This window comes from Xenopus laevis, chromosome 5L, assembly GCF_017654675.1.
Source record: "Xenopus laevis strain J_2021 chromosome 5L, Xenopus_laevis_v10.1, whole genome shotgun sequence".
NCBI lineage: Eukaryota > Metazoa > Chordata > Amphibia > Anura > Pipidae > Xenopus > Xenopus laevis.
Window position 1 is genome coordinate 49,876,502 of NC_054379.1, and position 13,658 is coordinate 49,890,159.

General features: G+C 36.4%; 1 protein-coding gene across 11 annotated transcripts in view; it reads right to left on the reverse strand.

The window, feature by feature from the left end:
- Positions 1-420: 420 nt before the first annotated feature.
- stxbp5.L (syntaxin binding protein 5 (tomosyn) L homeolog) overlaps positions 421-13,658 on the reverse strand; it is a 180,377-nt gene continuing 167,139 nt past the window's right edge. For 6 of the 11 annotated variants that reach the window (XM_018263043.2, XM_018263045.2, XM_018263049.2 and 3 more), the window contains 7 exons: positions 12,090-12,140; positions 10,203-10,454; positions 9,107-9,476; positions 5,665-5,830; positions 3,884-3,995; positions 3,282-3,502; positions 421-1,462 (listed from right to left, as the gene is read on the reverse strand). In XM_018263043.2, the coding sequence (XP_018118532.1) occupies positions 1,421-1,462; positions 3,282-3,502; positions 3,884-3,995; positions 5,665-5,830; positions 9,107-9,476; positions 10,203-10,454; positions 12,090-12,140 (1,214 nt within the window). In that variant the 3' untranslated portion in view covers positions 421-1,420. The remainder of the gene's footprint in view (positions 1,463-3,281; positions 3,503-3,883; positions 3,996-5,664; positions 5,831-9,106; positions 9,477-10,202; positions 10,455-12,089; positions 12,141-13,658) is intronic. The other 5 variants (XM_018263044.2, XM_041562728.1, XM_018263050.2 and 2 more) reach the window with 1 other exon arrangement.

The following is a 13,658-nucleotide window of genomic DNA, read 5'->3' on the forward strand; positions in this document are numbered from 1 at the left end:
TCCTTTTCTTTAACCAGGCATAATAAAGCGGAAGGCAAATTATCATGAGCACAGAATATTCCTATTCTGTTTAATTTCATCTATACATATGCATGGGATGAGCTTCTTTGCTTATCTTGGAAGAGGTAGAGTCCAAGACATCAATGCCAAGTACATAGATGTTAAATGGTGCCGCTCTACTGAGCAAATGCCTCATTTGAACATTGACAACATGGCAGCTTTCATTCAAGGTTTATAAAGGCAAATCAAGGTATATGGACAATGATCTGTGCACATAATGTGCTAAACCCTTTAGCTATCCTGAGGTAAAACAAATGGATAAGTACTACTTTAAAAAGGGTCATCTCCCCCTTTAATAGTTTGTTTTCATGAAACGACATGAATTGTAATCTCTTCTCATTCAATATATATGCAGCCCGGTAATTTGATACAGAGCCATTTTACTTAAAAGGAAAATATAAATTGTTTTTATGCATGGCAAAAAAATAAAGTCAGCCACTTACAAATCTCATACAGAAAAATAGGATCTGTTATTTACCAGATTGCTTTTGACAGTTACAGTACCCTTGGGACACTCAACTCTATAGCTTCTGCTCAAATGCCCTATGCTTCAGCTATAGTATTTATCGATAAACCCATGTTGCTGAAAAAAAATCATGAAGGTGGTGAGTGGATTTATATGAAATATACGTTTATGATGCAATGGCCAGTATTTCCAAAGCCATAGCTGCAAAAGAAATGCAGTAAACTCAACAAGCGCTTCTGTGGATCAGCACGCAAGATTGACAAGTACTAGCTGGAGGCTTTACAATTGAAGTGTTGAACTGAACAAAGCATGAATAAAGCGTACATGAAATCACAAAGGAAATTCTTCACTTATGGAAGTGATGACGAGATATCCTTTGCAGATTACTGTTCCGGTATTTTTGCAGTTGGTGTGGTTTCTGTCTTGTTTCTTAGGCTTCAGAACTGAAAATGATTGCGGCTTTCCTAGCAGAAATAACATAGGTGAAATACTAGAGGTCCAATCACAATGTTTGAATCCAAGGTTCCAGAAAAACAAAAGCCTTAAAAAAAAAAAATCCTCAAGAATGTTGAACTTTGAACAGGGGAATGAAAGTCTTTTTTTTCTTTGAATGTTATTCTTCAACATTCTCATGTGTTGCCTGCTCTCTATTCATTGCCACACCAAATCACAACTCAATGCTGAGTTTGTGTGTTTTAAAGCAATGCTCCTCAGTAAAAGCCACAAACTGAGGTAAGACAGTATACGATTTGTGCTAGGAAATTGTAACCAAATATGAACGTTCACCCCCTGGTTCCCAACTGTCCTGCAGAAATAAATTGAAGAAAAATTGATGCACTCTTGGTTTAAATTCTCCTTGATGAACTTAAAACAATGTGTTTTGGATCTTTGTCATCAGAACTGATACCACTTCTTATCTTTATACTTTAACATCATCTAAAAAAGAAAAAAACAAAACATTGTTGGTGGAAAACATCAGTCAAACATGAAATTTAACTGTCCAGAACACAACTGCTGAAGTTTTATATATGGAAACGCATACTTTGAATCTGTATGTTCTGCAATATAGCAAATCATGGGTTAAAGAAGACATATTATGTAAAAAAAACAACAATGTATCAATATACTGTAGAAGGAATGTGCTGAGAAAAGATGTGTTTCAGGCTGATTTATTGAAAATTTCTGCAAAATCCCCACTAGTTTCACACATCTGTTCTGCTTCCTGCTGCCTCCTTTCCCAGGCTGTGTAGAGGAGTCGGTGGCACTCAGCACACTGTACTGTAGGATAGGAACCAATCAGCAGCTAGGCTGACCTTATAGGGAACTGAAGCCTGTCTTTACTTGTGTGACTGCAGGGCTGTGATTGGCTATCCCCTCCTACTGTGCTTCTGGCAGGGACTGATAGGACAAGCCCACCTCTCATTTGAAAGACAGCAAGGGACCGTAGCAGAGCTATAGGGTGCTCTAATAATGGGGCCATTTTTTTAAAGATAATATACATTTTTAGCCCAAAGTGAAACCAGCACTGTATAGTATACATTATTGCCTACAAAATTAGGGCTATTTAATTTATTCTATACGTCTCCTTTAAAGCATCTGGAAACATTTATAAATAGCAAACTGACAATAATATTTCTTTACCACTAATACAGAATAGATTTATGCTAAAAATTTAACACCAAGGAAAATGGAATCAGTCAAAAATAATAATTATATAGTAATAGTAATTTGAACAGTACTGTCTAGGGGAGGGCATTGCAGGTTTTCAGATCTGTCTGGATAAAGGGTTTCTGGATAATATAGCCCAAAGATGTATGTATTTTGCTATAGTATCTATGTTATAGTACCATATTATTGAAAATATAAAATGCTCTTCTCTCTAGAGGACAGAAAATATTGGGAGGAGTTTACTATGCCCCAAAGTGCACAAAGCATGGCATAAGGCCTGGATTTTTAAATTGTGCGCCCCTAGGCCAGGTGCTCCGTACCCCGTCCATTTTCTCTACAAGTTTGTGCATGCATGCATAAGATCTGAACAAGTGTTTTTTTTGTGCTGGGGATTTAGTACGTTTTTCTGTTAGATTTAGATGCGGCTGGGCCCCTTATTTCCTGCCGTCCTAGTGAATGACACACAAGTAAGGTGGTGGTTGGGGTCACCTACAGTACCTGTCTCCCTCCTCTTGCACCTCCTGAATACAGGACAGCTGCAGGTCTCTGCACTCCATTTGCAACAATTTACTTTTGAAGGAAGGCACTGTGCAAAATGCAAAAGGGCCTTTCCATACATAAATAACCACTATTTTTTGCTCCTATGCATATTTTCATAAAACTGCAAAGGTCTGCACTAAAGAATGCATTGTTGCTAAGGTATGTTACTTCCCCTTCCCTAAGCTGCTAATAATAATGTGGTGACCATAGGCAACGCTGCTTTTTTGGGTGATTGCTGGTGTCTCTCCTCACACTGGTGATATAATGTGCATGACAGGTTCAGCAGTTATATATTACAGACATTACTCTGTTTCAAGTGTTTTGCCAAATAATAAAGGTGTCAGTGAAGCACAAGCACTTGGATGGCTAGTGCAGGGGTGTCTTCAATTCATTACACTTGTTGGACAAAACCGATGAAAGGAAATAATACAATAATGGTGCTGATACAAGCTGTCAGGGCAACATTGTAGCACATTGGTTGGAAGAATTAAAACACAAACTAAGTCATAAACACAATATTAGAAGATCAACACTGATCAAGCCGTACATCATGAGCATGTTTTGAAAAGGAGTCTGCACTGGCAAGCATAGCGGTTGTTCTTTCCTCCAGCTCCCCTATTTTCTGCCCTCTTTCATCCAAAGCCCATCGGGCACGAGCAAGTTCTCCGACAACTCCTGATGCAGCTCCCTTAACTCCCTCAATTCCACCAGGCCCAGGGATGTGCTGGGCAAGGCTTCTTGAGGGTTTCCCAGATGCAGTCTCTCCAACTAACAAATAAAAGAAGATAATGTCATATTTTTGTATAATACGTTAATTTCTATCCCCCATACTGACTTATACAGTACATCTATGAGAACTTACAATTGTACAATAAAGTAGATACAAGCTATCACATTTATTATATCTACTCATTTGGGCTGCCAGTACTAAAATCAATGAAATGACCACAGCTAATGTTCTAAGATACAACAGAATATATGTTTAGTCAACTGAAAAAAAACAGTTTAGAGGTTAATCTACAATTTTTTTTCAAAGGTCAACATTACAGCAGCCAAGTTCTGACATTTATACTGAAAATGTTAGTGAATACATAGATTTCCAACTATTGCCCTTATTAAAAGCTTCTGCCAAAAATGCCCAATACTCACAAAGATCCTCTCGATCAAGTGACTGTGCCCCTCCACCAAATAAGCCTTTGAAGAACCCTCTGTTAGGAGCTTCTGGTGTTTCAACTGGGGTGAAGAGCTCTCCTAACATTTCCTACATTACAACAGAGAAGAGTAGTTAGTTTGGAAATTTCCCCTATTTATTACTTCTGGAAATACATTTAAATAATTATCCAATAAATGGATTTGCTCAGATATAGCACACATGTTTATTAAATAATGGCAGACAAGAATGAGATTACAGCAGACTAAAGCAGAAGCTATGTGAATGATATATTTATTGGAAACACATACAATGCACATCTCAATGGATATAGCTACTGCAGATGCCCCGCCTATGAATTCCACATGTTTCTAATAAATAATTTATATATAATACACTTTAGCAGTTTGTAGCCAATTCTGGGTTGGTGGAGTGGCCATCTAGCATAGGGACCTCTCAGTTGTCAAATAGGGACCTCTCCGTTGTCAAATAGGACTGTACAGGACAGCCCAGCAATAAAGGGAAAATTACTCGATAATTAATTGGTATCTACAATGCATGTGGGGAGCTATATAATTTGTATACATTCAAATAGGAGCAACATCACATTTATCTTGAATCTGTGATGTTAATAATATAATAATATTATATAATAATAATAATATCTACAAGTAACTGTCCAATAAAAATTTTAGAAAAAGTTTACATCATTAAGTGCTATCTAAAAAATAAGTGATGTTTCCACACTGCTATAAAATCCTGTAGAGCGGTATGTAAAGGCTATGGAATACAAAGTGTTTTGCGGCCATTAAAATAACCCTCCAGTGTGGATTATATTCCATTCATACTTCTGGGCAGGAGCAGATTAATGATTAGGCTACTCTAGAATAAAGCCTAGGGACCCACCTAGCTTTTTCAATTATTATTTTCATTTTCCTTTTTTTTAAAAATTATTTTTACCTCCACTACTGGGTCTGGTCGGGACTGGTGCACTGTACCTGCTTGGAAAAAGATTAGGCAGCCAGACAAGCCAAGGCATGAAGTGTGCGCTTGAACCCTCTAAGATGCGTCGTGTTTAGTGATGTAACTGGTGGGCATCGAACCCAACACATCTTAGAGATCTCGGGCGCATGCCATGCCTGCACCTTGCCTAATCTTCTCCCAGCAGGTACCAACCACGCACCCGTCCGACTAGACCGAGGTCCAGATAAAAATAAATACAAAAGTAAATAATAATTAAGTATAAATAATAAATGGAAAAAACTATAGCATGGTCCCCTTGTGTCTCCAGGTGCATCTGTGACCCTGATTAATTGTTGTATATTTCTTTTTGGAGTGGGAGTAGCCTAGAAGGGGAGCCTGTGGAAAGTGTAGCCTAGGGGCCTCACATCTCATTAATCCAAAAGAGTTGCCCTGTGTGTATGATAATTATAGGTTTATGTCAACTCACAGCCCTTCCCACTAACAGAAAGTAATCTGCTTTAGGCAGGGGACATTTCAGTCTTTTTGATCAAAACAACTTGCACCACAGCCCTTAAATATAAAAGTTATGCCAAAGGACTGCAAGTACATAAGCACCTTATGTTTAATCAAAAAATAAAAGAAAGACATTCCAGCAAAACATCTTTTTTTTAACAATTCTTTTTTTTATAAAACATCTTTAATACTTTCCATTTGCTTTCATAATTTGAGAAATGAAACCAGGAGTGGGGTGCTTCGCTTATACTTAGCTATTGTTACATAAGGAACAGGCAATAAAGTCCTGCTGTTTGTATTATACCTGTAAATTCTCGCAGGTTTCTTGACTATAGGTAATTCTCTGTATTTCTGTGGGTGAGACGAGATACAATGCCTGTCCATTGTTTGTGAAGCAGAATGTTCTGGCTATCCGCATGTTGGTAAGTGGCAAGTAATTTACATCCAACAGCGGCCTTAAACTTGGCAAACTTGAGAAAAAAGAAAATTGTCAGTGAAATAACTATAAAAAACATTTTGTGATATCTAGATTTGCAATCAATATAAATATATTTATCTTAGAATATCACACATATATTAGACAGAATCTCAGGTTCATTCATAACACATTCATATCAGTGTCCTGTAAGCAGTGCCAACAAAATACATGGAATACCTATCACTGTTATTGTGAAGAGCAGCAATGACCTCAAATATAGCATAAATGTGTGACAGCGGCATGAAACCATCATTAGCCTTGACATATATGAGTTGATTACACGTTTACACAGATTAAAGGGGTGGTTCGCCTTCAAGTTAACTTTTAGTATGTTATAGAATGGCAAATTCGAAGCAACTTTTACATTGGTCTTCATAATTTATTTTTGGAGACTGGACTGGAGACTGGAAACTGGAGAGCTGCTGAATAAAAAACGAAAAAACTCAAAATCCTCAAATAATAAAAAATGATAATCAATTGCAAGTTGTATCGGAGTATCAGTCTCTACATCATACTAAAAGTTAATTTAAAGGTGAACAACCCCTTTTCAAATAGGAAGCTGACAGATCTCTGGAGGGGCCATTTACATAGTGAAGAACAAGGTGCAAAGGGCAAGTTAGGGAGACATGGTATGACATGGTCCTAAAGTTCAATGGGTAATATAGATTATAATGCAGTAATTAACACCTACAAAAAGACTGGGCTTATTTGATGCAACATACAAATCATTGCTTGTTTCTTTCTAAAACCCCAAAGTACTTGGATTTCCATAGGTAACATATGCCAGCCTTAAAGGGGAACTCCACACAAACATAACTTAAGCTTTTAGAAATGTAAACATAATTTCACGCAACTTTGCAATATATATCAATTAAAAAATATGCAGACTTTTCATGATTTTTAATGGTTTCTAACAGTTCCCTAAGCCTAGGCCCCTGCACTTCTGCTGATCTGTCGGACTACTTTGCTGAGCTGGCTGACAACTGTTACTTTGTATCAGCAGCCATCTATCCTTAGACTGCATCCTCCAAAAGGAACGGAACATCATAGTGCAATGCATTGTGGGTTATGTAGTTCCTGCATGCTGTCTGTAAGCTGTGGAGAAGTTGTTACAATTTGTAACATCAGTATTTAGTCCCTCCTTCCCTGCCAGGATTTCAAATGATGCAGAAAGCGAAGAACTGTTAAACAGATGGATTTTAGCATAGAAAATGTATTCATACTTTTTGAAGAAATAGGTAAATGTGATAGGTAAATTAGAGGTTTCTGTGTTATGTGGGCCTCTTTATCAAATTTGGGTTTGGAAGCTGGAGTTCCCCTTTAAATAATACTTCAGTTACAAATGGAGTACTTTGGCACTGCAACTATGATATTCATAACACACATTCCTCAACTTTTGCTATGCTTCGTCTGTAATAATGACTAGTTATATTCTGAATTCTACTGGTAAATTGTAATACATAGATATTCAGATGAATTTAATAAAGCACGTAATAAATTGCATTCAGTCAGTACATGAGAAACACTGACACAATCAAGAACTATCTGAAATTCTATGTAGTGGTTCTGAGGTAGAAGCAATATTCTTAGCCAAGAAACACCGATTGCACTCATTTGTACTACAGAGCTGGTCATACCAGAGCAGATTAATGCACAGTTTGCCTAAACATTCTGTGAATCACTTTACCTATTTACCCATCCTTTCACCCCATGATGGTGTACATGTGCCAACTCAACCATGGGCCAATTGGATTTCCCAGCATATCTTACAGACAGAATAAACCTTGGTGGAAATGCACTAAACTGTAGTTAATGCTTATTAAAACACAAATAGTATTGGTTTTTCCAGATGCAATCAATACACTGATGCTACACGCTGTAATCAGGTTTTACCTCCTCCTCCTACTGTGTGCATTTACAAGAACTGCTGTCTGCTCTAGGTTTTCATGTTCAACAATGGAACATGTATACCATTTGCATGTGCAGCCTGTTGCGAACCTTTGATTTTAAATAGGAGTGCACATAAATGCAACTTCATGTTCTATGTTTACAAACCTATGTTTAACACATATTTGCAATGACAAATATATATCGCTCTGTTTAAATATGAATTCCTGCTGGCATCCATTATTACTAGGGTTTAAACCAGCCAACATGATCTATAGCGGACATGACAGTGCTGTTTACATTTGCACATTTTAGCCTAAGTGGCTGATACACTTTCAGAAAATGTTCACAAATGTATTTTTATCAAAATAGTTGTACTGCTTACTGTACTTGCAGAGTAGATCACTACATTTTCTTTCTTTCTGCAGGTCAGTTCTTTTCTGTTTGACAGCACTGAGAAGCTAACCGGAAGCTTGCACTTTATGTTTTCTTGGTCACTTTAATAACAGCATCTAATAGTTGTTTTGGCATGCTATTCAAATGCTGCTTTACAGCTATAAAGCATGAGTAGCAGCGATAAAAGCAATAAAAGTCACAAATGCTTTTGTCTCATTGACTACAATGAAAAATGTGCTGATTCTGCTTGTTTACTAAGCCAGGGCCACTTGAAGCTCTTCTCACTACAGTCACTGGAAAGGGATTCCCTCTGCTTTTTTTAATTATTTTGATTACTACTAATCAGTAGCTACACGGAATATGTCCCATATATTAAAAGTTTACTCTTTAATCACACCTCAAACGATAGATAAAATCCTAGGGGCTCCGTTACAATGCAACGGTAATGTGAACAGGGCAAAAATGGATACAAATCACCATGTTTTTTAACCACAATAAGAGCATTTGATATCATAAATAAAAGCATACACCCACAAAAAGATCCTGTCACAACTTTTGTGCAATTTACCAATGCGGATGTAACACCTCCTCAATTTACTTTTAATTCCAGGACTTCCTTTAGTCTGTGAGTCCTGTTCCTTGCACCTCAATGGAATGAATCTATGTTCTGGCTCAATGATGGAGGAGTGTGAACAGATGCTATTACCCTTTTTAAATAGAATTTAGAAGAATGAAATGACTAGCCCTACAATTTATCATTGTAAAAACTAATTACACCAAAGCAATTTAAAAATTAAAGTATACAGATAGTGTACACTATTGAATGGGTTTTTACCTAGCTCAGTCACATAGACTTGGATATAAAAAATGGAAGGCACCACAGTGAAACAAATGTATTTAACCTTCTCTCTTTGAGAGGTTGAGAGCATCTCTCATCTTGACCATATCTCATTCAGTACAGTGAACAATAAAAAATGAGCCTTACCTAAAAGTCATAATATGTCCATTGGCACAGAAACATGCAAGGCAGGTGCTATTACTCATTGACACTATATCTCCTCGTAGAACAAAAGAAGTCTCTGTTATGTTGTGTTTATAAATGCAGTTCTGGGAGGGCAAAGAGATCACTTTTGCTTGCTTTTCAGAACAGATCACTGCATATTGGTTTTCACTGATTTCCTGAGAGGAGGAGGGTGAGACGGACACTGGCCTCCGTTTTTTCAATCGATCCTTATCATCTTTATCTTCAGGTACGTTGGGTTCCCTCCAGGATTCAGATGCTGGTGGAATTAAAGCTCCCAGTGTGTCGAGAAATGACATTCTTAAGATTGCACCCTTTAACCTCAGTATGGTCCCTTGAAAGAATTAATAGAGAACTGAGAATTTCTTTAAAAAACCATGTAATATGTCAAACCCACATATATAAAAGCATTTATCATTACAGAGCATATTGACAATGGTATTGTTTATATTTTAAAGAGGAAAGGAGAGTAAAACGTTATAAATTACATAGTTTACATAAATATTTGAACTCAGAATAAACTACATGTAAATGAACAAAGGGCAGGAATATGTATAATACAGTTAAAATACATTTCTATATAAATATATTGAGATAAAAAAATATATATATATATATTCAGAAAATGTTTCAGTGTATTCAGTCATTTAACAATATTATATGAATGCAGAAGATGATTCTATTTGTTTGAGTCAGTCCAAACACCCAACTGACCAACAGGTATGGGATCCATTATCCAGAAAGCTCAGAATTACAGGAAGGCCATCTCCCATAGACTCCATTTTATCCAAATAATCCATTTTTTTTTAAATTATTTCCTTTTTCTCTGTAATAATAAAACAGTACCTTATATTTGATCCAAACTAAGATATAATTAATCCTTATTGGAAGAAAAAACATCCTATTGGTTTTATTTAATGTTCACATGATTTTCTAGTAGACTTAAGGTATGAAGTATATTGTATCCAAATTACAGAAAGATCCATTATCTAGAAAACCCCATGTCCTGAGCATTCTGAATAACAGGTTCCATACCCATAGTACTGTTAACTTTACTTACCACTTGGAGACACAATTACAGGCTGTAGAAGTCTCTGCTCGCAACCCGGTGGTAGGTTCAGTACAATAACTAACACAGTACCCAGCGTTGTTCCCACCCACAAACATGGGGATGTTGACACGTCAGGTTTTCTGGTGAATGTCTCACAAAAGTGCAGAGATGATATTGCTTCCCGTGATTCCTTGTCAATGCTTGTCACACTGGAGCTCCTGGACCGACTGAAGGAATTGTCTCTAACATCTAGAAACGGCACTGACAGGTTTATAAAAACTAGTCTATTACTATTGTACTGAAATAATTACACAGAATAAAATTAGAACATATTTAAAGCAAACAACATGCCACAAACATTTCCATAAAGGAGAATTATAGTGTCTTTTAAGGACACAAGAAAATTCTAGCAGTTATTAAGGCATCTTGGTGCAGACAATAGTGTAGTATGTTTTTGATTTATAACTGATTTATGAAATTCCCATTGTGTGATGATGTATCACCTTAAATGAGAGCGTGCACTATAAATATGGAAGACATGGCCATATTTGTTGTTCTCCAAGGCTACTGATTTCATCATATAGCAGCGACACGTCTGAAGAAACACAAGCACTCACAATCGCTCTCCATTGCAGTAGCCTCAGCGTTTACCACTAAGAGCCAGATTTACTAAGGTTTGATTCAAATTTTTACTTTTTTTTTTCACAAATTCGAATTTAAAACCACCAACTTGAATTTGAATGTGAGATTTAGCACACCTCGACCCTGAAAATAGTTCTAATTCAACTATTCTCCACCTAAAACCTGCCAAGTTCATGTAGAAGTCAAAGGCAGATGTCTATTAAGATGTTAATAATAGTGATGAGCCAAATTTTTGCCAAGTTTTGCTTTAAAAATTACACCCCATAGACTCCAATGGGATAAAAAAAAATGTCACGCGTCAAAAAAAATTTGACGCAAATCAAAATAGAGGGAAACTTGATTTTAATTCAATTCAGGTTGGGTCTATTAGATCGAATTTTAGACATTTACATTTTTTCATAAGTAATATACCTAATATAATAAATTGAATTTATTAGAGTTTAAAAAATTTACATTACTCTAAAATTCGACCTTTAATTCCCTGGCAATTTTGAGTTTTTGTTAACATTCAATGATTTGAGATGCTATAGGCATTTCCATTCTATCCTTCTGCATAATAAACAAAATGTAATTCTGAAAAAAATACTCTCCAGGATGCATTTATTACAAAATGTTAGTTGTTTTAGTGTTATTTGTAAATGTAATTGCAAATGAACCCTGTTTATCCCTATACGTTCTCTGGACCATTTCATTTTTTAATTAAAAGTGTACTGGAAAGTTTAGAATTACATTCTATTTCATTAAAACTCGTGGTAGGTATATACTTTATTAGAAATCAGTTTTCATGCGGTTCTTGAAGAGACAATAGCAGACCGTTATAAACAGCAGATTTATCAATGAATAAAAAGATGTACATGCTTTCTTTCTTTGATGTTAGATATGTGTAAGGCTTTGCTTCCTTAGACTTGCCAGTCTGGAACTCTGGAATATGTGCTAGATGGCTGTGCAATTTTCCATTAATGCATTCGTTTGCTGCCTGACTTCTGGCCTGTTCCCTGGATCTGCTTGAACTAATCCTGCCCTAAACATGGCCTGTATACTGATTAGGCCTGGTGCTTTTGCTACACCCCAATGCATTCAGATCTGTTTCACCTTTGGGAACTGTGAACAGACTCTTCTCTCCCGATACAGCTTTGGTTGTCAATGTATGCATATACACAATACAATGATACATGCAAATATGTACAAAATAATAATATAAATAAATAGTAATATAAATTTTAAAAAAAATATACAAAGGTTGAAGTAACGTACCTAATTCAGGCTTTAATTCTGTAGGTAGGCTTAGCTTTCTTGACATCTTTGCTAAAAAAAGAAAGTGTTTCTTAAAAATCATATAGTAGAAAAAATGCAAGACAATTATACACAGGCCAGGCAAGAAATCAGCACAAAAGGCTGGAAGCAGAATCTATAATTATTACAAGTTTTTGGTTCAGTATCCTCAGGATGATCAGAACTGCAATACACAAATACACAGTTAGCCAAGAAAAAGTTCCTTAGCGAATACGGCTACAATAACATTTTGAATTATTGTATTCTTCCCAACAATCCAATCGCATATATTTTATTTTTCACAAGAATGTCATTAACTATGTACACATGTCAGATAACAAAAATAGCGTATGATATAGCATTACAGCTACTTATAATACAGAAGACACTGCCAAGCCTGCTGCGAATGCAAATTGTTTACTCCATGGCAATATGTATAGTGAAACTGGCAATCGTCCCTGGCATGAAGGAATGTGTAGTATTTATATAAAACATACAATCCTTACAGTTGTCTACTAACAGCAGGCAAATAAATAGGAAGGGCCTGTTTCCTTCCAAAATGGATTTTACTGAAACAGACACCAATTAAATATTGAAAGACAGCAAATGGCAGTATATGAATAAAAAAAATCATATTTGTGTAGTCGTGAAGAAAAAAAATCATATATATGTACAGTCATGTGAGAAAGTAAGTACATCACATGGCAAATTTTTTCAACATACAGATGAAATCTTCATTTCAACAATATTGATAAAGGTTGTATCATTTAACAAATATCATGCAATATTTACATTTTGTAGTCTATTGTGTAAATAACATACAGTAGATTACAGATTTTAATTAGCCAGAAATTATGTTTTCCTGGAACTGTTTTTTTCATGGTTCCATACAGTCAAGCAGAGCTTCCCCCCCCTGGTTTTTTATTTGATTTCTACGCTGACCCCTGGGAAATGTAAAATCATGGTTCTATTGTAAGCATAAATGCAAAAGTAAGTACACCCCTACCTTTATCAGTAGCTCAAATACCCAAAATTAGAATCAGACATAGCAAATCAAGAACATAGAGGGATCTTAGAGGAACCTGTCTTATTTAATCACACACATTTGCTCTTCTTTGCTGACATGTGTGGTATCTGGGGTCTGGGAAGGAATTTAAAAAGATGGCCAACTGGACATCGCCAATTTTACTGTCCGGAAGATCAGCTGCAGAGAAGATTTTTTTAAAAAAAACAAAAAACTACCAGACTAGGCTGTCCCAGCAAGTTCAGCCCAAGAGCAAAGTAGAATGCAAGGTCCTGCACGAGTCCATTTTTTGTAACCCGTATCCGCAACCTGCAATACGCAACCCAGAACCCGCTTGGACCCGCAACCCGCCCGGTCTGCAAGTACCTTATCCGCAACCCGGAATCGCTGACCATCAAGAATCAGGAAGTGCTGTCATTGTAAACCGGAAATGACATCATCGGAAGTAGGCATGATCAGAAAAAAGGCGTAAAAAATGCTATCGAGAAGACCTGCAGCCCAACCTGCAAACCCGCTGCACCCGCACC